The 23,739-nt window shown below is 39.0% G+C and overlaps 1 protein-coding gene across 2 annotated transcripts; it reads right to left on the bottom strand.

The window, feature by feature from the left end:
* Window positions 1-145: 145 nt before the first annotated feature.
* Window positions 146-23,493, bottom strand: cog6 (component of oligomeric golgi complex 6). Of its 2 annotated transcripts, none has more exons than XM_026192108.1 (19): window positions 23,267-23,493; window positions 22,687-22,830; window positions 19,488-19,559; window positions 19,252-19,310; window positions 12,909-13,020; window positions 12,429-12,511; window positions 12,131-12,201; window positions 11,147-11,240; window positions 8,442-8,570; window positions 7,370-7,461; window positions 7,040-7,104; window positions 6,868-6,959; window positions 6,361-6,478; window positions 5,043-5,174; window positions 4,723-4,890; window positions 4,115-4,222; window positions 2,443-2,496; window positions 2,275-2,354; window positions 146-666 (listed from the first exon to the last, which is right to left on the bottom strand). In XM_026192108.1, the coding sequence occupies exons 1-19, from the start codon at window positions 23,399-23,401 to the stop codon at window positions 519-521; spliced, it is 1,956 nt and encodes a 651-aa protein (XP_026047893.1). In that variant the 5' UTR covers window positions 23,402-23,493; the 3' UTR covers window positions 146-518. The 2 variants fall into 2 exon arrangements, with proteins under 2 accessions (XP_026047893.1, XP_026047894.1); XM_026192109.1 differs by lacking the exon at window positions 23,267-23,493 and adding an exon at window positions 23,107-23,215.
* Between the last annotated feature and the right edge of the window lie 246 nt (window positions 23,494-23,739).

Below are 23,739 nucleotides of genomic sequence, written 5' to 3'. Positions count from 1 at the left end.
ATAAAAAATAAATTCTGTGTTAAACCCACAACTTCACACACCTGCGATTGAAATAAACATGGCCTTTGTTGGAGTTTCTGAGGTTCCCCCTTGCAATGCTGTTTAGTTTTTCCCTGTCAGTATAGTGAAGAAACAAATTGGACAAGTCTGTTAAATTATTTTTTATTTTGTTTAATATAATGTTCAATATTTTCAGTACAGATACTTTATAGATACACTTATAGAACCCAAAGAGCACACAGGGTGAAAACAGATAGAAAGCCCCAGTGAAAGTGAAAACATCATACAGCATATACATATAATGCTCTCTATATACAGGTCCTGTCTCTCTCTGAGGTCAGTGACCACACCCCACATTTCCCAGAAAGTACCCCACCTTTACTCCTACTTTTATATACTTTGATGTTATTACACTCTACAACTTACACGGCTCTTTAAATACCCTGCGGGTTGACCTTTGCTGGGCCTGTGCTTCGCCTGGTGTATTTGAGATCAACAAAGTGGCACAAAAGTGTCTCTCATGACAGCAAGGTCTGAACCTGCTGAGGGGATCTGGGCACCAGGTTTTCTGGGTCGTTGTAGGCATTAGCTGGGCTGGTCAGAGCTGTGTAAACCTCCCCGTAGGCTCGGCAAACCAATTCTGTCGACTGGCGGAAAATCTGCTCCCTGCACAAACAAATACAACTCGTGAAAACCAAACCGTCAATGTTGCAGTATCAAATTGGCTTTTTAAGCTTTTCTTAATCGGGCAAGTGAAGGCATGTTGCAATTAATCACTGATCAAGAGCTGAATAAAGTCAGCCTTGAATGAGATGTGTCTTTTCATGTGACCAATGTGTGCTGCCACTACTGTACCAAAACAAAGAACAACAGTGTGTGGTGCACACTGCCATCTATGGACGCACGTTACAGCATTAAGGCACAAGAATCAGGTGACTGCCACAACAACACATACTGACTTGGCAAAGAAAATACCGCTCACATGAGGGACTTTTAATCTCTTTCTCCGATTTCTGTCCCAATTTTACAGACGTCATAATTATGCAATTAAGATCTGGCGCCACTATTCATCTAAAGTTCTAAAGCTCTAAAATGTAGCCAACTTAAAAAACAAACAAAACAAAACAACAATTGGCAACAATTTCTGACAACTGTGCTTGTATTATAATAAAGCCATTTTGTTCTATTTGTTAGTATGTTGGTGTTTACGATACTGTGAAAGACATTATCTTCATATATTTTGAGGAACTAATTATAATTGGACAATAACATAAAAGGAACATTACTACATTTTATTTTAGTTGCGACTTCTTTCTCTACAGACAGGATTTGCTTCAGTGTTGTCCAAGAAACATTAGGTGACCATTTTATTTGCAGTGCAATAGAAAGAGAGGATAGAACAACTGGGCTGAAGAGCCTGGTGAGAGGACTCGGGGACACAGTGGGAGCACCTTGGTTGTATCCCACTCACGCTCTTGAGAATCCATATTTTTAATTGGCCCGCAGAGAACGAGGTGGCACAGTGCTGAGTGTAACACCACACACTCCAAACCAAGTGCACTAAGAAAGAAAAACAAAAAGTGAAGCGAAAGGAGTCTAAAATCACATTCCCATTATTTGTGGGCTCCAGGAGCATTTTTCAGAGTGCAGGCGGCTGTTTATATGTGTTTAGGTGAGCAGAGGAGCGGACGTGAGTGATAGCGGGGAGAGCGGGAGAAAGACAAAGAGGAGGGATGATTTCAGGGAACGAGCGAGGGTGAGAAATGGACCAGAAGCTAATTAATGGCGTCCTGCCCATCAGTCCTCCATGTCCATTAATAGAGAACATTAACCTGAGGTACAGAGTGCTCCTCAAGCCTGCTGCACTTTCCAGTAAACGTAACTCATAGAAAGAGCCCTCCAATGTAGCAGCTGCATTGAGCTAAAAGCATGTGCTTTTTCTGATCAGTAAGACAAATACAGCCAGTCCTGCCCACCGTGCTCTTGATGTGTTGGTGGCTTCAGCAATTTAGTATCCAAACTCTCTGTAAATTTATTCGAGTGTTTTGTTTAGAATGCAGTAATGATCATATTACATCTGAGTAAGTGATGAATGTTGAACATAATTAGGTCGATGCACCGGTTCTATTTTTATTCAGTCAGAACAACGCTCTCCACTCTGTTATTACACCAGGTGATTTGGGTAAACATTTAATTTGAGGCCTGAATATTGCATGTATGCTGTTCTCTGTGTGAACAGAGAAACACCTATCAACATTAGGGACAGAAACTCACTTGATGGCTGCACTTAGCAGGAAGTTGAGCTGCGGCATCACAAGCGTGTCAGGGGACGACAAGTACCGATCAAACTGGACCTGTTTGCATGCGAAGGGTAACAGCAGGCATCATGAATCAGGTATCTGCATGGGCCTTAGCTTTATTAACACATTTAGCATAACTCACCATTGCCGCCTTCACAGAAGAGCTGTCCATGCCGGGGAGGAGGGACAGAGCACCCTAAGAAAAGAAAAGCAACTGTCAGTTCAGAATCCACCTTCAGGTTACAGCGCTCGAGCAGCAACAATGTAAAGAACTGAACAAAGGTAAGGCAGTGGAGGGTCTCCATTTATTCATGTCTGCATGCAGTGCCAAAAAGGTTTCTTTGTGTACCGTCTATGCTGTCTTGAGCAGCAGCTATAACCTGCTCTTCTGGCCAAAACTTAAAATGCTTACAAAAAGGTAATCGTAATTGTGCATGGCTGAGCTGACCCCTAGAGAGCTGGCTGGAAAGATGATTTACATTAGGGCTAGACGATATGATCTAAGTGCTATATCATGATAAAATGTCATCTTTATCTCAGCATCTATAAATGTAAATATGCATCAGTGCATGACACTTCCTTTCTTGTCCTTTTAAAAGGCCTAACCGGGTTAGTTGGAGCTATTCCTGATTTAATTATATGTGGTTTAGATGATTTACAATCTGAAATTTACAAAGACACTATTTTAAATCAGTACCCAACCTCTAATTGACCTATAAGACACAGAATTAGGAAAATACTCGTCAGTGTAGTTCATCTTTGCAAAATTACTGAAATCAGAAATGCACGCCTCGATTTGTGAAAAAGAGAAATGCCCTTCCTAAATCCTGACGTTAACTACACTGAGTAAATAAATGCCTGACTGTGTGCACACAACAGCAGATACCTTTGAGGCAATTAGCTGCCACTGATTATCCAGAATGGTAACATTAAGTCAAGCTTAAGCGCCTAAATTGCCAACATTAAAACCAGCAAATAGAAAGCAGTGCAAGGTTCAAAGCAAAAGAGTCGTTTTATAGGGATATGGATACATTAACAGACATACTATGAACCTACAAAGTCATCTGCTAGCAACAAGCTCTGTGAAAAGCCTCATTTAAAATCATAGTTTTGTTTTGTTGTTTCTGAAATTTAATGCATCATAAAAAAAACCCAAAATACAGCACAACACAAAGTATTAAGGAGTTAAACAGTTGGGCTGGAATCAAGTGCAAAAGGCGTGATTTAATCTTTTTAAAAAGACAACCACAAAAAAACAAAAAACAAAAAAAAAAACAAGACAGGCCACCCGGGCAGAGAAATAGTCTGCAGAAGATCACAGTTTATGATTGACCTCTGTGTTGAACTGCAGCAGCAGGGTGTGGTATGTCCTGACATGACCCAGAGTCAAAGCTTGCATGCTAAACCACAACTATGGGTCTTAGTCAGTCCAGTGGCAAAATGTGTCATAAAGAGGGTGGAAGGCTCATCAGCTCCTATCTGCACAGGACACTACTGGAGAACCCATTTTTAAATACAAGCTGATAAGATCTGCCCTTCTCTGTTGCCTTCATCTGAAAAATCTGATGGACATGCTATTATGCCCTAACAAAGAAACTGGTCATGTAACCATAGCAATAGTAAAGCCTGTAAATGTGTCTCAAAGCGGTAGTGCAAACAATACTGCGGGAGTCTGTATACTGTTAAAAAAAAAAGAGAAAAAAAAAGGAGGACCATTAGCGTGTCTAACAAGAGAAATGACAGAAAAAAAATCCAGTTCTATAAACTCATAAGTGAGCACATGTGAACATGTGTTTAAGTGCTCTGTGTGAGACCTGTTCAGCACTGTGCTGCTGGACACAGTTGTAGATATAACTTAGTCCGGCTCTGGTCAGCACGTAGGATGCCTGCTCGTTGATCAGAGTGTCCAGGTGAGCCTCGATCTGAAAAATGTGGGAGAGAGTGGCTTCAAAATCAAGTCCAAGCGTGCATTGTGAATAAATGGTACTTGTGATTAATAGAGAATCACTGTGCTGTTGATAATGAAGCTTCTACTGGAGCTCTTGTGGTGTTCAATTACACAAAAAAAGTGCTAAAAATAAAAGGGGTAGATGGACTATTGGAGCGTGAACAACAATGCACGATGCACACCCTTTTATGAGACAGCAAATTAGATCTCTTTAGTGAAAGATTTGGCCTCTGCGGATTGTAATGAAAAGGATGGGAATAATTATCAGCTATTAATAATGAACAATACAGATGCAGTAATGTGGAATAACAGAGACTTGTGATTCAATAAGTCTTGTTCCATACCGGCATATGGTTCTTAATCATTGTTATTAGAGTCACGGTGTTTACTTATTCATCAAATACAGCTACGTAAAATGAGAAAAAGAATGTCTAATTCACTAATTATTTATGTATGTTTACAACTGGAACAGACCTGGAACTCGAGCATCTCAAGCCTCTTGTCTGTAAATTCAAAGAGGGCCAATGTGGTCTTCATGACATACAGTGAGTTGACCATATATGTAGCCATGTCAGCTGTGCCAAGGTTACTGGCTGACACAGTACACAACTGTAGGAGGGGGTCCAATATGCAAGAAAGAACCTGGGAGAGAAAAAGTAAGACAAAGCCTTAATCACTGAGTTAAATAGCACCTTTTCTAAATTAATAGATGGAAACAAATATTACAATAGACAACAATAAAGGGAGGTTAGTTTAGGGAATACATTTTTTTAAATCCAAAAACATGTATTTACCTGAGCAAAGTCAGCCTGACGAGCATCCAGAGGAACTACTGAGGAGTCGTGGGAGGCCAACACCTCCCTGAGAAGGGTGAGGGTCTGAGTGAGGGAGGCTGTAGGTCCCAGGTCTGCAGGTGGTAGCTCCACCTGCTCAGGCAGACGGCGCCATAAGACAAGATGTAAGCGAAGTAGAAAAACAACCAAAATGGCAATCGCAATGGTTAGTTGTGTGCAGGATATATCCTCCACACAGGCAAGTTGTCAACCAACTACACTGCACACAATGCTACAACCTGCTATCACACTGATCCTCAGTCGGTTGAGCTGTTTTTTTTAATGAAGAGGGTTTTGATTTTATTGGCCTCTGGACACACAATGTAGAACTGAGCATGGCCACCTTTGTCCAACTAATAGAGCAAATTATGAGAAAGCTGTGTTCCTGGCATTAGGTGGAATTGACACCAAAACCCTGAGGGCCTTCAATTTGATTAACAGCAAGCTACAGCAATAATTCTTGTAACTGCTATCGATCGGGACACAGCCAGCATGTAATGTGGAAGAGCTACTGCTCGTGCTGAGGTATATTTGGATGGCAATTTGACTAAATGGTGACAAGTCTGGTGTTTCTTGGCAGCTAGCGCCATTTTGATGATGCGGCCAGCAGGCCGAAATTGTTTACAAGCATAAGTGGTTCAGAAATAGCCTTGTTGTGTTTGAGGGTTTAGATGTAGAGCTGAAATATACAAAGTGTTTCCACATGGTGCAATACTAAACTTCACTACACTGTCATTTAAGCATTTTTATGAAAGAACATTGTGAACTTTTATCTCTTTCTTTAGTTAAGATGTCGTAAAGAGGCTAACCGATACTGGCTTTTTGAGACCGATGATCTTTTTTAGGGGACAAAAAAAGAAATAAATACTGACATTTCACCAGACATTTCTTATAATCATAGACAAATAGCAAACTGAAGCTATAACAAAAAGAAAAGTGATGACTATTTAGAAACTCTCTAACACAGTATTTTACAAACTAGTTTACAACTTTTGACGAAGATCTGTTACTAGAAAAGCTACCTCAAAGGAACGCTCTTTGTGTCCTCATGGGATTGAACCAGGGACCTTTTGCTTGTATAGTAAATGTGTAACACAAGAGCATATGGTACATAACTAAGACAGAGTGCTCTCTGCTGGACAGACAATATGGTGACACCTTTTCTAAATTACACTACAAGTGTTGTATTCTCTATTATTATGTCTGCACTAGTGATTTTTTTTAAACCGCCACTTCCCCACAAATGTGTGAAGAAAAACAATACTGTGGATTATGCTACCTTGTCCATGAGTCTGCTTGCATGAAGGCTTAGACTGTTGAAGAACATCTTTTTGCTGAGTGAGTGCATTTCCTCAATAGTGATGAGCAAGGAGGCCACACTGGTTCCAATGATTGAGCTGGACAAAGACCAAATAGAGAGATAAACAGACAGCCACAATCAGTGTATGTTTGCATGATCAATTACCTTTTGTTTGCCATTCTTGAGCAGAAAAAAACCTGAAATCTCACACTTTAAAAGCTTAAAGTAGCATCTTTTGTCCAACCAAAGGCGTGAAACCTGAAAGTTACTGTAATGACTAATAGAAAATAAAATAGAAAAGAGACTAACTCCACAGTTTGCAAAAACCAGTCGAAAAAGCCACAGAATTCTTTGTTCTATACAATGAGTTCATTGATTATTTCATTATTGAAATTGATGTTTTTCAGGTTTTTGTTGCTGATTAATCAACCTTTCATTTTAGCTCTGCGGTTGCTGCTGAGTTATTTGGACCAAAACTTTAAATACCTGATGGTGTGGTGGTAGAACTTGAGCAAGTTGGACAGCTTGTAAAGAAGGACAGCGCCTGGCTCTGCTACTATGACTTGTTCTATCCGAACCTGAGGAACATTAACAGTGAGTAAATCAGTCAAATAGTGATGCACAAACAGCCGTCCAGTAGTTTGATGTGATTTCTCACTTTTAGCGGCCTGCAGACTCCTTCTGTAATGTGTCCAACCACTTCCTGCATGTTATCCTCCACGCCTAATGCAAGCAAAAGGCCCAAAGACATAAAAAAAATACATTAGCATTTGAGATCACTGTATATGTAATCACTGGATTCATAAATATACAACTGAGAAAAAATACATCATTCCTTAACTACAACATAGTTAGTGAATAGACGATTTATATGACTTATTTATATTGAATTATATTTAAATGGCATCATACAACCATATTAGCCTTAGGACAGAAACCTGAACTGGATGATGGGAATTTAACTGTGCATTGTATAATTTGTCATTACCTTGCAGAGTGACTTGTTTCAGCAGAGCTTCCAGATGCTCTTTCTCTGAGGCAGTGGCTTGGTGCAGCCAGGCCAGCATATCCCCAACATACCTGAAAGGGTGACAAAACAGCATGTCAACAATGGACCGAGCCAAGGCTAATCTTTCCATACTGTGGTCACAGCTACAACAGTGGGCCATCGCGTTTCACTCCCCTCAGCCAAAAAACACACAGCGTGAATTTTAGTGTTACATAATGGTAAAAAACAGGAAAGCTAAGCTTAAATTATTATTATAGTGTATGTTTGTGTGACTGCGAATGTGTGATCGAGGACATAAGGAGGTGAGAAAGAACTTGATGTTCTCAGAACTGTTGGTGCTTCCTATAAAGTGGAGGTGATTTTGTGTTCCAAACATGGCTGGTGTTCTGAGAAAATCTCCCATTTGGCTCCTGGGCAGAGGAGGAAGGGGGAAGATGGAGTGTGTGGTACAACAGGAAACACGGGTACACTCAGATCCTGTTATTCAATAGACATTTAATATCTTCCTGAATTGGGTTTTAAGAGTCCAAATTCGAAGAAGTAAGGAACAAACTGTGATTGATTTATGCTCTAGAATATTTATAGCCTAAATATTTTAAAGGCATGATTGTGCTTCTGAAGAACTGTAGAGCATTTCTTGATATACAGTGTGAGGCTTGTATGTGTCTGTTTATTAAAGTTCTACTGAATAATTTATTAGAGAAGCTATCCTTATCATATCATCAAAAACTGAATTTTCATAAGTAATAGTTGTTCAAGATTCTGCAATTTTTCTTCTGATTTTTTAAAAATTGATCTATTATTTATGCAACAACATCAAAGAATTAAAGACAAACAGCCATGTGTCTTTTGAGATGTGCAGACTTAGATATTCCTGACTTAAAGGGAAGACTCCCTAAACTATAAAAGACCTACCACAGACCTGATAACTTAAAAATGATCATACTTATAAGAAAATAAGCTCTTTTTTTAAGATAGGAAAAAGCAGTATTCAGCTCTTAAATGCAGTTTGAGAACCTAAAGTAAAATTACAGTGTGAGGGGAGTTGTACCTCAAAGGGTCATGTGAATGCATCTCTATAGGCCGGGGAGTTCCTCCTGGCCCACCACGGGTGAGGGCGTCGATAAAACCTCGAACAACGGCACACCTGCGTGCAGTGCCAAACTCATCCAGAGTGTACCTTACAAAACAAAAGGAAACAAAGCAATAATTAACAACCAAATGTGATGTGAAACAAGCAGCTGTACTGTTGTGCAGGCTGCAGTGTGGTCAGCCGGTAAGGTCAACAATGAAGGGAGCTTTTCCAGAACGAAAGAGTTTAAGGTTATTCTGAAGACCATGCAGTGTCAGGCTCTGTGACAGACTAAACAGAAGATAGCGCTGACTTAAGATTCCAAAAATTCTCATATCTTCTCTCTAAGCCTCAACATCCACAGCCAGAGCTTGACCTTGGAAACTTTGTGGGTGCAGAGACAGGTGCATTTCCGAGAAAGCGGGACAGACGGGAGAGGTCTGCCACAAAAACAACCAAAGCAAAAAAGAAAAAAAACGTGTGAAACTTTCACTTGTCTTGTTAATCTCACGGTATGCCTCGGAAAATCTATGAGCAAATATTTGTTCTCTGTCAGGACGAATGACCTTCTCCTGTACTAGAAGGTATAAATTATTTGCAGATACTGATATTCACTGGTTTAAAACACATGTTGATTCAGCCCTTAAGCTTTTCCTCTTTCTGTGAGTAACATGTTTCAATGTTATTGACTCACATGGTCCAAAACACTGGGCAATTAATTTTTTTTTGTTCCTTAGCCTTTTCAATTTAACACGTTTAATTTGGAATTAACGTGTCAAGTCCTAGCTTTGGTTTGAGTGGATTTGCTTCAATAACACAACTGTGCGAGACAGTGACCAAAATGAATTAGCCTGATACGCGATGAAAATTTTATCAATTAGAAAATGTTTGACCCGTAGCACACCTTTATACATTTGAATGCATTTGGCTAATTTTGAGCACACAGAGCATTACCTCTGCATTCATTCTGTTGCTTCAGTCAAAGCATCAATATTTATGCGTGTCCAAGTTGTATTTACAGACTTACTGTGGATTTAGACTAATGCGGTCAATCTTTGTAGAGCCTACAACATAACCTACATAAGTGGCAACACTGTTAAAAGCATTTGTGCTTTTGCGTGGAGTTTTATGTGTTAATTACTTCGTGGTCACGTCCCAGTGTTTTGAATCTGGTGTCAGCCACAATACAAACAAAGAGAAGGTCGGGACTTTTTTCCCCTCCTGGATCTCCGCTCTATGTTGGGGTTTTTTTCCGCAGAGGCAAACATATTTGCCCCTTGAGTTTGTAGCTTTGATATTTCTTTGCACATTCTGGCATTCAGCAATCTCCCTCCACAAATATGCTGAAATCTCTGTCTTAGCCTCTACTTATGTTGAGGCTTTGACTATAACTCCTTATATTGAATGATTATTATTCTCTCACTGATAAATTCAATAACTGGAGCAAAAAAGTTCCAAGAAATACACAGACAGTACTTAATAGGTCATTCGCAATAGTTGTGGGCTACCTCAGTGGAACGTGTAGTTGCATTTCCAGGCAGGGCACATCGGGTTAAGGTGTAGGATATGTCTTCGTTAGAAAGAGTTTTGTGGTTAACACTTACTAACAGCATAGATTTGACACAGAAGAATAAATCCCCCATTACAATCAAAAGTCCCTCTCTACTTTTCAGATTCCCTCCCTGCTTCTGCTGTTAAATAGAAGTTTTTCCTTCCCGCTGTGGCCAAGGGCTTGCTTATAGGGGGTTTTCTCTGTATTATCATAGGGTCTTTACCTTACAAGTGCCTTGTAGCAACTCTTAGTATGATTTGGCTTTATATAAATAAAATTGAACTGAATTGGAAACATTTGTAATTGTACAAAACAAAACAACAACAAAAAAACAAGACTAATGACTATTTCTCTTTGGCTTATAAGAAAGAAAATGGTAAAGATGTTACACTGATTTCTGTAGACTGCAGGGGGAATGATGCAGATAACAATCAGCAATGAAAGAAAGAAAGACTGCTTACACAGTACATTATACTGTTTGTGTTGACTTTAAAAAACACACACAATGAACTTTGGAGAGGAAAACTGAGTGCAAAGGAAAGTGATTTCCTTTTTTTTTTTTAATACTCCTTATAAAAACTATGAGTGATGTAGATTTGGAAATTCAAAATACAACCTTTGAATTTATACTACTTATAGAGGATTTTTCAGAAATTTGCAGACATATATTTAAGACTATTTATTTTGAGACTATTTTTATAATAAGAGGGATTGTTTTTTCCCTTTTAGCAGACCTCCCCTCTCCTGTCCTACAGGCTGCACGAGGGCAACATTCGGTTGTGCCAGGCCGTCATTTTATAACTTAGACGCTTTTTGCTTCTCTTTCCAAGACCACAGTGACAACAATGCCCTTAGTTCTCACTATTCACCACTGACTGCCAGAAGAAGACAATAACACAGTGCAATATAGTCACTGTGAAAAAAACCCTACATAATTTTGAAGTTAACATGGATTTGTAGTGAAAGTTTGTAGATGTATTTTGTGGCCTATCTTACTATTATTACTATGAAATCCAAAATAATGTTTTAGCCACAATATGATCCTGTGGTTCAGGACTTTAAGACATGCTGACACAAAGAGAAAGACAAACACAGAGACATGCTTCTGTTAATGTGTGTGATTATATGTTACTTGTAAAGAACAGGTCGGTCCTGTAAGGCTTCCATGGCTTGAGTTAAGACGGGGCTGATATCACACGTCTCCTGGGTCAGTCCCCTGCATTCATCTATGGTGAAAGAAACAAAATAAAACAAGAAATACTTCCACTGGAGCATAATCTGATGATTTTAACAACAGAAGTCTTGAGAGTTATGCTCTACTCCTTGTTGCTAAATGTTGTGGATCATGGCGACCCTGCTGGGGACAGCAAATCAAAGAAGAAGAAGAAAACAAATTTTCTATTTTCCTTCTTCTTCTTCTTCTTCTTTCCCCTGAATTTGGTGACTCTGCTTGTGTTTCACACAGTACAAGCACACAGCCAAGCTTCCAGATTGTGGCAAAACACACAATCCACTGTTGTCAATCTCAACTCAAGCTGGAAACACAGATAAATCTGCAATTGTATCTGCAAGTAAAATTTGTTTCTCAGTCTTAAACAACTGACAAAAAAGAGGTTTCCCCAAAATACATAATTCAAAAACGACCAAACAACGTTCTAACCTAGTGTCACTTCACAGTTAACAAACTATTACTTGACAAATCTCTGTATTTCAGGCTTTTGGCAGGTCTAAACCACAGCAAAACAAGCGTGCGTAGAGCAGCTCATAATTTAGCCGACGCTCTACATTTTGTAATTTCATGAAGACACAAATGAAGTTACTGTGACCTAAACAGTTTATTTCCAATCCATTTGACATCAGTGACAAAACACATGGCTAAGCTGCGGAAAATATTGTAGTCTGGCATTCTTTTGCAAAGACAGACAGGATATGAGTCACATGTATCCTTAAATGTATCCAATACACGCAGTTACTCACACTTGAAAGAGCAAAGTTTTCTGTTTAAATGCGAAACCAAAAAGAACACATCATGATCAAAAGCAATAAAAAAATCATACTTTTCTTTGTCTTTTCAGAACATGCACATGCCTTTTATGTATTTCTACTCTGCACTCACTTTGAGCCCAGCGGTAGAGCTGCTCATATGAGGTCTCCTGTAACACTGCCATCTGCTCCATGATCTCTAACCTAGAAGAAGCATGCAAGCCAAGACCACACATTAAACACTCGAGACTTGCTGCATAATGTCAGAAGCATAACAGTGATGTGAATACACTTTACTGGTAATTCTTCCACTTAAATTATTAAATTTAATAGAGATGAATATAACAAAGATTAAATTACTGTAAGTGACATTCTTTTATTTCAGTGAAAGTGGAGGCAAAGGCAGTTACACAGTGAAATGTGGATCTTACCCTGCAGTTTGCTGGTTAGTTCGCAGGAGGATTTTCACATCTTCATGGATGTGCTTCACTCGGTTGAGAGCTTTGAAGAAATCCTGGCAAAATAAACAACACACAAATTATGTAATCTGAGCAATAATGCTAGCAGAACTGCAAAAACAATCTGATATTCTGGGTACTCAGTAAAAAACATAAAGTGCATTTGATCAATAAAGCAGTTTTCTTTTTGTATTTGCATTCAGTTCTTGATATAATGTATAAAGGGATGGAAAATATAGCATTGAACATTTACTTGCTAAGAAATTGTAGTACTGTTCACATCTTACTATAGATTTCATGGAGTATGCAGGTAGTATAGCCTCGAGTAGAAAGATGATCACCGAAGACAAGTCAAAAAAATTAAAGATAAAATATAGTCTCCTAATCCTTCCCCTGCAAAACATAAGATTTGTCACTTCTTCTAATTCATTGTTCATGACAGTAGAGATTTACCTCAGTAATGGGTCCATCTCGAGACCCTCGCAGTGTCGCCATCTCCTCATTAGATAGCTGGAACTTGGTGAGGAATGCCTGAGCAACCTGAGCCCTCACCTCCAGACGCTGACTGAATGGAAAGAGATAAATGTTGTTCATTTCCTTGACTTGTCACAGCTGCACTGTAATAAAACCTTTTCTTATCCTTATGATGCACTTCTATTTTAGTTTCTGTTCAGCAGGGTATTTGCTTATCATCATGATGTTTTATGTCTTTCTATAAAACCCTTGTGGATTTTTGTCATAGAAAAAAAAATTTGTTTTCTTCAGTCTTTCATCAAAGAGTGTTATCACAGCATTTTGTTACGGCCCCTTGTGTTTCCTTACTGCACAAATAAAAAGGTGTGAAAAACTACCTTATATGCCTTCATTTAACAAAGAAGGGGGCAAGCTGTCAACAGGGTGCAATGATCAAAATCCTGCAGCAGATGGCAATCACACTCTTCACACACACACACACACACACACAAACAGAGAAAACAGAGTAAAAGCAGGGTGGGACACAGGCATCATGTGAAGCAGCTTGAATATCAGAGTAAGAGAAGAGACACAAAGAAAGCACAGAGCCAGATACCGACCAGGTTTTGTCACCAATGACTGCAGAGCGATGGCTATCAGTGTGACAATAAGTGTCTTAACACAGTAGTGACCATGGAAACCACCCTGTTCAAATGGGGAACTCTGTCACGGGATAGCGGAACAGCAACGTGTCCTCCCTTCATCTCCGTGTGAGCCAACTCCTCTATAGTCTCTCTCTTTGGCAAAAGTGCAGAAAGATCAGTAAATAACTGGGTTACTTGGGTAGAACAGAAGAACTCAACATTATCTGACAGTTGTGTCTCACATGGCCATTACTAGTGCTCAGCCGGCTGAAAGTAAAGGGTTGTAAAACTGTTACAGAAACTAGTAATTCAGTATTTCTCTGTAGAACTTGCCAAGGCTCAAACACACTGTAGGACCTCAAGCAAAATCTTTATTGAGATTTTGCTGCAGCACACAACAGATCCAACGGCACGCTTGGATTGCATACTTTAAAAGCTGGCTTCATTACAGCTACCTGTCGACATCAAAATTGTAAGTGGTGACTGTAAAAAGTTTAGGTTTTTTTTTTTTACTTTTTCAGCGATAAAGCAGAGCACCCCCTACATAAACTGGCCTTTTGTGTTTCAGGTTTTCACTAGTGGATTGTCCAAAGCAGCTCTTTAGCCTGTTAGAAACACCTAACAGTACAATATTTAGGTAAAGTAAAAGAACAAACTTATATGTTTTGCATAAGAAGTACCTGCGAGAAGAGAATGCACTGAACTCCAAAGGCAAAGAGAGAGAAATGGAATGAAAATTGGCAGGAGTAAGTGAAAAAAAAACATCACATTACTGCGAGATAACAAATTAAAACAAGAGACACTCAAACACTGATATCGCACCAAAATAACAAGCTATGCTAACAAGGTCATTAACTAAACAGAGAGAAACCATTTCCATGTGAACATGCTGGTCCTCACACAAACACACTCACTGTTAATTCAAAATCTGTAAACTCGTTTAGGGTGAGGAGCAATGGCTGTCTGAAGAAAAACGATTTTATCACTAATATGCAAATTTATGCAGCAGGCTTTGACAAAAATCTAATTGGATCATCTGTTCTACAGTCAGATACTGTGGTATAAACATGGAATTTCTATCATTTAAGGTACTTGAGTTATTATCTTCACAATGGGAGAGAGGGAATAAAAAGACAAACGCACGGATGTACAACAACAACAAAAAGAAAAATCATTAGCAATTTCTGAAAGGGAACAATGAAGCTTACGTGTTTATTTTCAGTTATTATGGGTGAACCACTACTTATTATTTACTCAACTTCCCATTCTAAATAAAATACGACATAATGCGGTTCATCCTAACTCGTACCCCGTTGTTTCGCATCCTTAATTCGTCTTCGCCGTGTGGAAACGCCAAACTTGACAGACATGTTAGCAGCAGCACAAAAAAAAACTTTGCTCCCGCATCATCAGATTCACCTTTAGAAGATAAGAAATGCCCCCTCACATCCGAGCCAGGAGTGACAGACCCGTTCCTCCAGGATGTAAATCACAACAAAGAGGCTGTACAAGGTGAAAAGAGGGGGATTGTGGGAGCTCTCTTACACACCAAACAAGAGCAAAGGAACAGTGGAGCAGGAGGATCATTTTCTACAGTGCTGTCAGAACATGACACATTCTTCGCAAGACTGCAATTACTGAATACCAGAGAGAGGCACAGTACTTGAGTGAATCGGAAACAGCACACTGTAAGTATGACAAGAGACTATGGGTTAGTGGTTCAAAGGAAAATTAAGTCAATATTTTACCTTTGATCTTAACAATATCCAACACGTGCAAAATTGAATTAGAGCTGGGTCATGTGACGAGATCAAAACAAGTCACAGCCTGTGTCTTTGCTGGTGTCTCTGTGTGTGCTCAGATTTCCCAATAAGGCCAATTGATTTAGTCTCTTCAAGCATGAAAATTGTTTAAGCAATATAACACTGCTCAAGCTCATAAACAGCCTTGTCAGTACCTTCTTAATTACCTCACAGTGCCAAGCGCTATGAGCTTGGCACCAAGTTTATAAAAACTGACAGCCTGATTGCAGAGCACCGTTTACCAATTCCATTTGCTCTTATGTAAGGTGACTTGTTTAAAAAGAATTGCAATATTGCTTAAATTGAAAAATGACTGATAAGCATATGCATAAAAAAAAGAAAAGAACTAGTGCAACACCTCTCCTTAATAAGCAAATGTCCAATAGTCTCACACGAGTTCAGAAGCATGTAGGTCGATTATGCATTAGCATCTATCAGGGGCCATTTCAAAGAATTGCAGAGAAATTTGGCACTCCCAAAGCTGTTAGCCATGTGCCAGCGATCAGAGAGAGCATGCAGTTACATCAGAAAGCATAAAGGCATACTCACAGCCATGTCCTCATTAGCAGCAAGCTGAGTCTTAATAACGCTCAAGTGTCATTTTACACGGGTTGTTATTGATGTCCCTGATTGTTCTCTAAGGGGTTTCAGCACTCTTGTATTTATTAATGACCTGCCCCGACGTCGTACTGAGAACATTTATTCTCAGGGATCCATATTTGATCATTCATCACATGCTCACGGAATTAATGTGGCAAATGAGTTTCTGCCACAACGGAAATGCAGGTAAATCTTAGCCATGTAGGCAGCCAACTACGAGCATCTCAGTAAACAGCTCCAACAGTTCATACCCTTCAGCTCTGGCTCATGCGGTTACACGGAAACATCTGTTTGTGAGACGTCTAAACTTGTTCAACACCATGACATGTCACACTAACCCAATGATCACACAAAGCAGTACAGGTGGGTAACATTACATTTCATTACGGAACAGCACACAACATATCAACCTAATGTGCTCTTGCTGACAGCATCTTTGAACAGAACCAGCTCGAAACAAAGGAGCTCTATGCTCCCACCTTTGCTTCTGCACACTGTAAGTGATCTGCTGTTGCCTTCCATTTCATTAGTGTTGACAAATGACACAGTGCCACCGGCAGATAAGACGGCAAACAGTAGAGGATAGGCCTCCTCGGCCAAGTAAATACAATTTTGGAGCATCTGCAGGCCTTTGAAAACGATTACACTCTCTCAGTAGAGCTGCCCTGTAAGCAAAACATGGGGGATTGTGCGGCAAATGCAGCACTGCTATAATAAGTGTCAACAGGACAAAACATAAAAAAAAAAGAAGAAGTGTCTCAGGACTGCAGAGGGTTGTGTGACCTGAAATAGATCGGACCAAGAAGACTGGAGTGGGGTGGTGCAGTGAGCTGAGTGGTGGGTGGGTGAAGAAAGACAGCCTGACTGCACACTTCCCTTGGCAACTCTTCTGGGACAAAATTGCTAAAGACAAGGTCATAGCCCAGCGTTCACAAACTGTCCAATCTCGTTGTGGGGGCATTGCGGTTCTGCAAATGAAAATGTCACACAGACAGACAGCAGGTCCCACGGGACTGCTACGCAAAGAAGAAGACAAGGCAAGAGGCCACTCAGAAGGGCATTCTTGTAAAACCTCTGACTGTTCACCTTCAACAGGACCCACTGCACAAAGCGACACATTGTTTTTTAAAAAAAATTGCCTGCACACGCTCACTGTTGGCTTTATCCCCACCGGTGTCTTTCATTGCTCTCAGTCTCGGAACTCATCTCCTTCCTCTTCAATCTTGCTGCCACTGCTCCCATGTCACCTTTTTGTCTAGGAGGTCCTGAAGCTGTGCCAGTGGAGCATGGAATTGCCGCAGTACATCACAGCTGTCAGCAATGTCTTTTGCCAGGAATCTACATTATCTCTACCCCTGCCTCCATGTCAACTGGCAAGGTCACTGAGCGCGGAGGTCACATCTGGCACAAATGTTAATGAACCCCACCCGAATTGTCAGCCATCAGCCAACAGGATGTTGGGAGGGGGGGACATTTTATTTTTGCATTGCTGCCAGCACTCTTGTGGCCAAATTCAGATTAATGAAACCTAGATAAAAAATTATTGGAAGGCTTTCAACCAAAAAATATCCATCAGTATTCCAAGAGCTGTAAGAGAGTACCCAATATACACTGCGTGTCTACAGTTTGACTCGGTATCATGAGCTGTACTGGATCTGCATATCTGATAGACGTTAATATGTGCTGTCAGCAAATCTTAATGTACACACACCCACGCAGGAATGTACTGACGGCTGCTCTCCAGTAAGAGTCTGGCTTCAATTAGATCTGAGAGTGCACAGGAAAACCCCCACAAACCCTTGATTTTGAGACTTACATTTACATGTAGAGAAGACTGTAAGGATTATTAATATTGTCTTGTTCTTCTGAATCTTAACTGTTAATTATTTTACAGTTATATTCAAAGTACAGTTAAAAATGCAGTAACATATCATAGGTATCAGTAACATCAAATCACCTTACTGTCTTGTGCAGTAAGGTTTTTAAGTGCAGCCAGAACTTTAAAAAGCTGACTTACTAAAGCACACAATTTAAGCTTGATTTTGACTTCTGTGGGAAATATTTATCCCAACTTACACAGTAACCAGAAACTCCTTTCATAACTACACCGCAAACTTCTGCACCATACAAGTCGCTTTGCTATGTTTTCGACCCGACATCTTTCTCGGAAAGATGCATGTCGCAGAAGGTTACAGCGTAGGGTTAAAATAGGGTTCCGGCTATGGTGCAAGTTACAATGTAGATCTGATGCAGAAGTACAGTTCATGTTCACGTGTAACACTATCACCTAAATGAGTGATGGTCAGACAACTTTCAGTGATAACCTTGTACTTCCTTTGTATCTAAAACTGGGATTGCACCTGTTCACACGCCACTACTGGAGCCCACCTTGATGACTTGCAGTAGTATTCACTGCAGTATAAATCACCAAGCAACTCAAGACTAAGCTGAGCCCCACATACTTGTGGATATCGAAGCTGTAACACTGGAGTAAGTAGGACAGCTGGAAGACAGATGGTAGTTGTCCAGATTTGATTCTCATTGCCCCCAATGGTGTGTGTCAATGAATAAATGAGAACATTGGTTTTTGCAGAGGTGGTATAGAGGTGTTAAAGATTTATAAAGCATTTATGTGTAAAGTCAGCTGAATTAAGAGATATTTTAACTTTTACTTTAGTCATTTAAAGTAAGTGTTAAATAAGTAATAAGCATAACTGGCCTGAATTTGTAGGATTCTGTATTAGTTTTATTTTTATGGCCTTTTATGGTCTGCTCCTCTTTTGCTGACCATCTTATATTGTAAACAATCAGAATAGTATTACTACTACACTTGCATTTTTTTAAAACATGTTCCAGTTAAATGGAGAAGTCCTCTTTGGCAGCTAACAGTACGAGGCAAATATGGGAAAACAAGAAAGTGCTATCCTATACTGCATGATCTATTTTTCCAAACAAACTGGGTCCAATAAACTTTCAAATAACAATAAAGTAAAAAATAAAAATAAAGTTCAATAACTTTCAAAGTCAACCAATCTTTTTCCTGCTGCAGAACTTTACTTAAGTGCATCAGTGCACTTAAGTATACGCAAGTTATTCCATCCATTAATGTGATAAAAGATATTAAGATTGTCAGTCAGCCATTAAGTACAAATTATAGGCATCCAACTGAACTGTCTATTTCCTTTTGTTTATTCTTAAGGACAATTCACAATTGATTCTTCACCTGTATCCTTTTTTAAAAACATAAATATACATCAAGTTACAAGCTGATCTCCACACACATCCAAATTTACTCACTTTTCTCCTTGCAGCTTGTTGGTTTTCACTATGAGGTCCTGTGTTTGCTCTTTTGCAGCCTGTAGAAGAGGGATTATGTTTAAAAGACAGTTTACAATAACTATATTCCCAAAATAAACTCTATAATCACTTTAGTCATATTTTTGATACACGCCATCAAGCCAATAAGAATAAACTAGGTCATGTTTTTTAAACTTACGGGAGAATTTTGAAACATATGGAGCTAATTAACGTACCTTTAATCTATTGGTCATTTCTTCACAACATGTGCTCATCGCCTGGACATCCTCGTGAACACTTTCAAGCTCCTACAGATCATGTGAAATCAGTTACACCAGCACTGATGCACCTCTGATCACATTCAAAAACCAAACACAAGTAGTACTACAGTGTGCCGTGAGAATATTTCTAAAGCTGGTCCAGAGTCCAGACCACACATTTTTGTGTTTTGGATAAAGAAATATCCAAATTGTAAGCATATTTTTATTTTATTAGATGGAGCACTAGATTTCTGCAAGTCATCTGGGCTCTGAACTCTAGATCAGTGACTCGCCCAATAACTAGTCTTTTTGCACAAGATCTAGTGAGTTGCATAAAAAGAGATAAAGTATCTGTAGGACAGATCTTGGATATCAGCTTTCGATTAAGGAATGTACTAATGTGATATTTGGATTGGATAGCAGCCTGATCCTTACTCAAAATGCTTGATCTGGTGTTGTGACAACAGCTGATTTAAAAGGCCAATGCATTTAATTCAGTTCTTAGTTTACAGCACCACAAATCAGCTGCAGTGCACCAGTTTCTAATGGGAGAGCCAACATAGCAGGGAGGAAGCTCACATCAAAAGGTGAGAAGTTTGGAGCCTTTTCACATCTGTGATGCTAAAAGCTTTTCTCTGTATGTTTGCAAAAGCTTTAACCGTTAACTGTGGTCAAATGAGTTGACATAACTGACAACATCCAGCATGCTTTCCCTAATACAGAAATTCCCCAAGTATGTGCTAGGGCCTATTGATGGGGTGTGAAGGTATGGTAGTTGCGCCCATCAGTTACAATCAACTCATTAAAAAAAATAAAAAATAAAAAAATTAGTCAACTGAAATTATTTTTTTTCCTTACGCAATTTGATAACTTTAAACAGATTGAAACACACAATTTTGAAAGCTGAGCCTTTTCAAATGTTACCTGACTTACTTCTATAGGATAAAGGGTAAATCAGATTATAGTCCTTTTGGTCCAATCATTGTATGGGACTATAAAATAAAATTCTTCAGGATTGGCTCCAAAAGTCATGCAAATAATTACATTAAATTTGTGTGGTATTCAGAGATGTGACTACAAGTTTGACTGCATGGACAGTTTTCACATATCAAAGTGGGCCACAGTGGTCTGAAGTTGGGGAATGGCTGCCCTCAAGGCACGCTCACTCCTAATCTTGTTATGTTTACCGCATCTGTATTTTCTTAGCTCCACTCAGCATGTTGTGTGTGTATGTGAGGTGATGCACCCATAGTGTGACTAAGAGCAGGGAACGGAGAAACCAGGATGACCATGAATGGCCATTTGGCCACATGCAGTGACGACTTTAAACTTACCCTAAATGAGACTTGTGCAACTAAATTTACAAAATAACATGAATGCATTTTTTCCTTCTACCAGTTCATCATTTACCAGCAAATACCAACTCTGTAAAGTTATATTCTTGAAAGTATTTACATTCTACATTTAACATTTACATTTATTCTACAGTAGGATATGCTGTTGCTTTAAACAAAAGATGAAATGATTCCCAGTTCTCTTCTCTCCTCAGAATAAGTAATGCAGTTTATTGAAACAACAACTGTAGTGGATCAGTACTTGATTTTGATACCACGGTATCAGTATTGTACTGTACCTTCTCAGCGTATTGTATTTGTGGCCTGAGAGGTCAAACCCACTGGTAAAAACATCCGTTAATTGAATAAATGCTGAAAAAGCACACAAAATATACAACTGAAGAAAAACAAAAGTAAAAAAAAAAAATCTTATAAATAATAAAAAATTGAATAAAACCAAAGCTCCCTTAACTGCAACAGAAGTTATTTAAGGGAGATAATAACATGAAGTAAAGACAACATCATAAAGCTACTGAAGTGACAGAAACTGAAAGATGCAACAGACTCTACTGAGACACGCCTAAAATAAGCAGGGGATCTGTCAGTGTTGTGAGAGAGAAAAACAGGAAAGGCAATAAATAATAAGTCATATAATACTGTAGATGTATATTTGCTGTTAGCTGTTTACTGCAGCTGTTCTCTCACGTTATTGTCTCCTCTAAATCATCCTCATTGTGTCTGTGTGTTCTGTTGCATGTTTTGTGAGCTTTTATTTGTTGTCTGTGCTCTTGCAGTGTTTTTACATTTCAAACTTCCTTCATCCTGATGCTGGTAACACAATATTGTGAAAATCAATCCTTCACTGTCATTCAATCATCTTTAACTTTAATTTTCTTCTGCCTTGATTATTCTAATGCACTTTTCACGTGCATCTCTTGGTCCTCATTAACTCGTCTCCAACTGGGGCACAACACAAGGAGCAAGGCTGCTAACAAAATGTAGGAGGTGGTCACATATTACACCTATTCTTGGATCCCTTTACTGGCTTCCAGAGATATTTAGAATCCACTTTAAAATTCTGTTATTAAGATATAAAGCTCTACATGGACAGATCCCTGCTTATCCCTGCTTCTAAGACCTTATTAATGCACTCAGCCTCTCAGTCTAACCAAGGTTATTATTATTATTATTATTATTATTATTATTATTATTATTACTACTATCATCATTGTTATATTTTTTTAAGTCACAGTGCATTTTTAATTTCTCAGCGCTACCATAGCCTTGTATCAGAAATGGAAAAAACTGGATCAGTGCTTCCTTAGTACGAGAACAAAAACTAACTATAAATTACTTTTGGTGCATTTGAAGTATGAACATACCTGTAATTGCCTGCTAGTAAGGGCTTAGAATGAAGGGAAGAGATGTCTATGATTGAATGATGGCATTTTTCTCCACAGAAGCAACTTTAAAAGCATTAATGAATTAGTTTTGAAATGACATTGGCACACAGAACTACATAAAAGTAATGACTCATTCTTCATCAGAACAAAATATCTAGTATTAAAAGACTATGAATGCCCAGATAAATTGTTTGGAAGTAGTAGAAGTCTTAATAAATCACTCTCTCTAATTTCACTCCCTGAAATACTGTTTTCTTTAGAAATAAAAAGTCCTAATATTTACTGTTTTTATAAAATAAAGTTAAAAATTAACAGATTTATTTGCTCATTGTGGAAATTCCCAACCCACCTCAGTTACTGCATATATATTTTATACATTTTTCTGGCTATGATCCCACAGCCTTGAGAGCTCATCAATTATAATAAACTCCATATCACCTCTTTTACTCCTTTAAATATTCGCGCAAACTCCTCGTTGATCGCCAGACTTCGCCTCTCTATATCCCCGCGAAGATTTCTCCTGGTGCGTAAACTGTTTTCAGTGAAGAACACCGACAGCGCCTTCAGAGCCTCAAGCATCTCCTGGAAGTACAAAGCAACAAAACCATTACTGTCAGCTGCAGTGTTGTGACAACTGTAATGTCCCAAGCTATCAGCTGCTTTAGCTGGCAAATCCACATATCTCAAAATGAACATAAAATGTGGAAATAGTTTTGTGGCCTGCATTTTCACACTTGAAGTGTATGTTTCCTTTTATTTGAGCTAAATAACAAGCACTTTGTGGTGGGATAACAAGAGTGAATGGATGCAGCAAAAAGCTAAGTCTTGGACAGCTAAAGATCTGACCAATGTTATTACCGAGCTTTGATAGAGTCAGAGATGATCAACTGCCACCTGGAAAGATTAACTTCGAAAAATCATTCTAATAATAATGAACGGCCGATTTAAACACGACTTATTTCGTTGCTACATTCAGCTAGTTAGCCAAAAAGCAAGAAGCTAACGTCTTCCGACTTACCTTGTCGTTGTCAAGTCTGGTTTCTAATATCTTATTAAGCTTCCTCGACAGAGGATTGTTCGGCTGTGAAGCCGCATTTGCATTTTGTGCTGCAGTCGAGCTGTCAGCTGAAATTTCTACTTTAGTATCAGCCATTGTACACAAACACTTCCACGTCAACTTTGGGAAAGATGTTGTGGTCCGTTTGAAATAAACGTCCGTCTGGATTCCTGACTAGAAACGATACAACGTTCCATCGTGTGAGCTCAATATTGGCAATAATGCGGAATTAAAATAGAGGCTTTGAAAGTTTATATACCCATTTTACTCTCCCGTGCCTTTAAACTACTATAGAGGCTTTAGCTAAACTATTTAAATAAACTTGTTTTTGTTAATTGACTGCTATGTCCTCGAAATTACTGCAAGTGCGGGACAAGCCCTGAATGAAATGGTCATATTTACTTTTACAAAGAATAGAGTAGGCCCAAGAGGCT

This window comes from Astatotilapia calliptera, chromosome 14 (genome assembly GCF_900246225.1).
Source record: "Astatotilapia calliptera chromosome 14, fAstCal1.2, whole genome shotgun sequence".
In the NCBI taxonomy this organism is placed as follows: domain Eukaryota; kingdom Metazoa; phylum Chordata; class Actinopteri; order Cichliformes; family Cichlidae; genus Astatotilapia; species Astatotilapia calliptera.
Note: the sequence above shows the minus strand (reverse complement) of the source record. Positions and strands in the feature narration are given on the sequence as shown.

What these genes read in the sequence shown, in the direction of transcription:
- cog6 (XM_026192108.1), bottom strand. Translation starts at nt 23,401, where the DNA reads ATGGCTGATACTAAAGTAGAAATTTCAGCTGACAGCTCGACTGCAGCA. An exon ending in TATTTAAAGGAGTAAAAGAG is followed by an intron (nt 19,560 to 22,686) that starts GTGATATGGAGT and finishes CATGATCTGTAG; the next exon opens with GAGCTTGAAAGTGTTCACGA. An exon ending in AACAAGCTGCAAGGAGAAAA is followed by an intron (nt 13,021 to 19,251) that starts GTGAGTAAATTT and finishes CTTTCCATTCAG; the next exon opens with TCAGCGTCTGGAGGTGAGGG.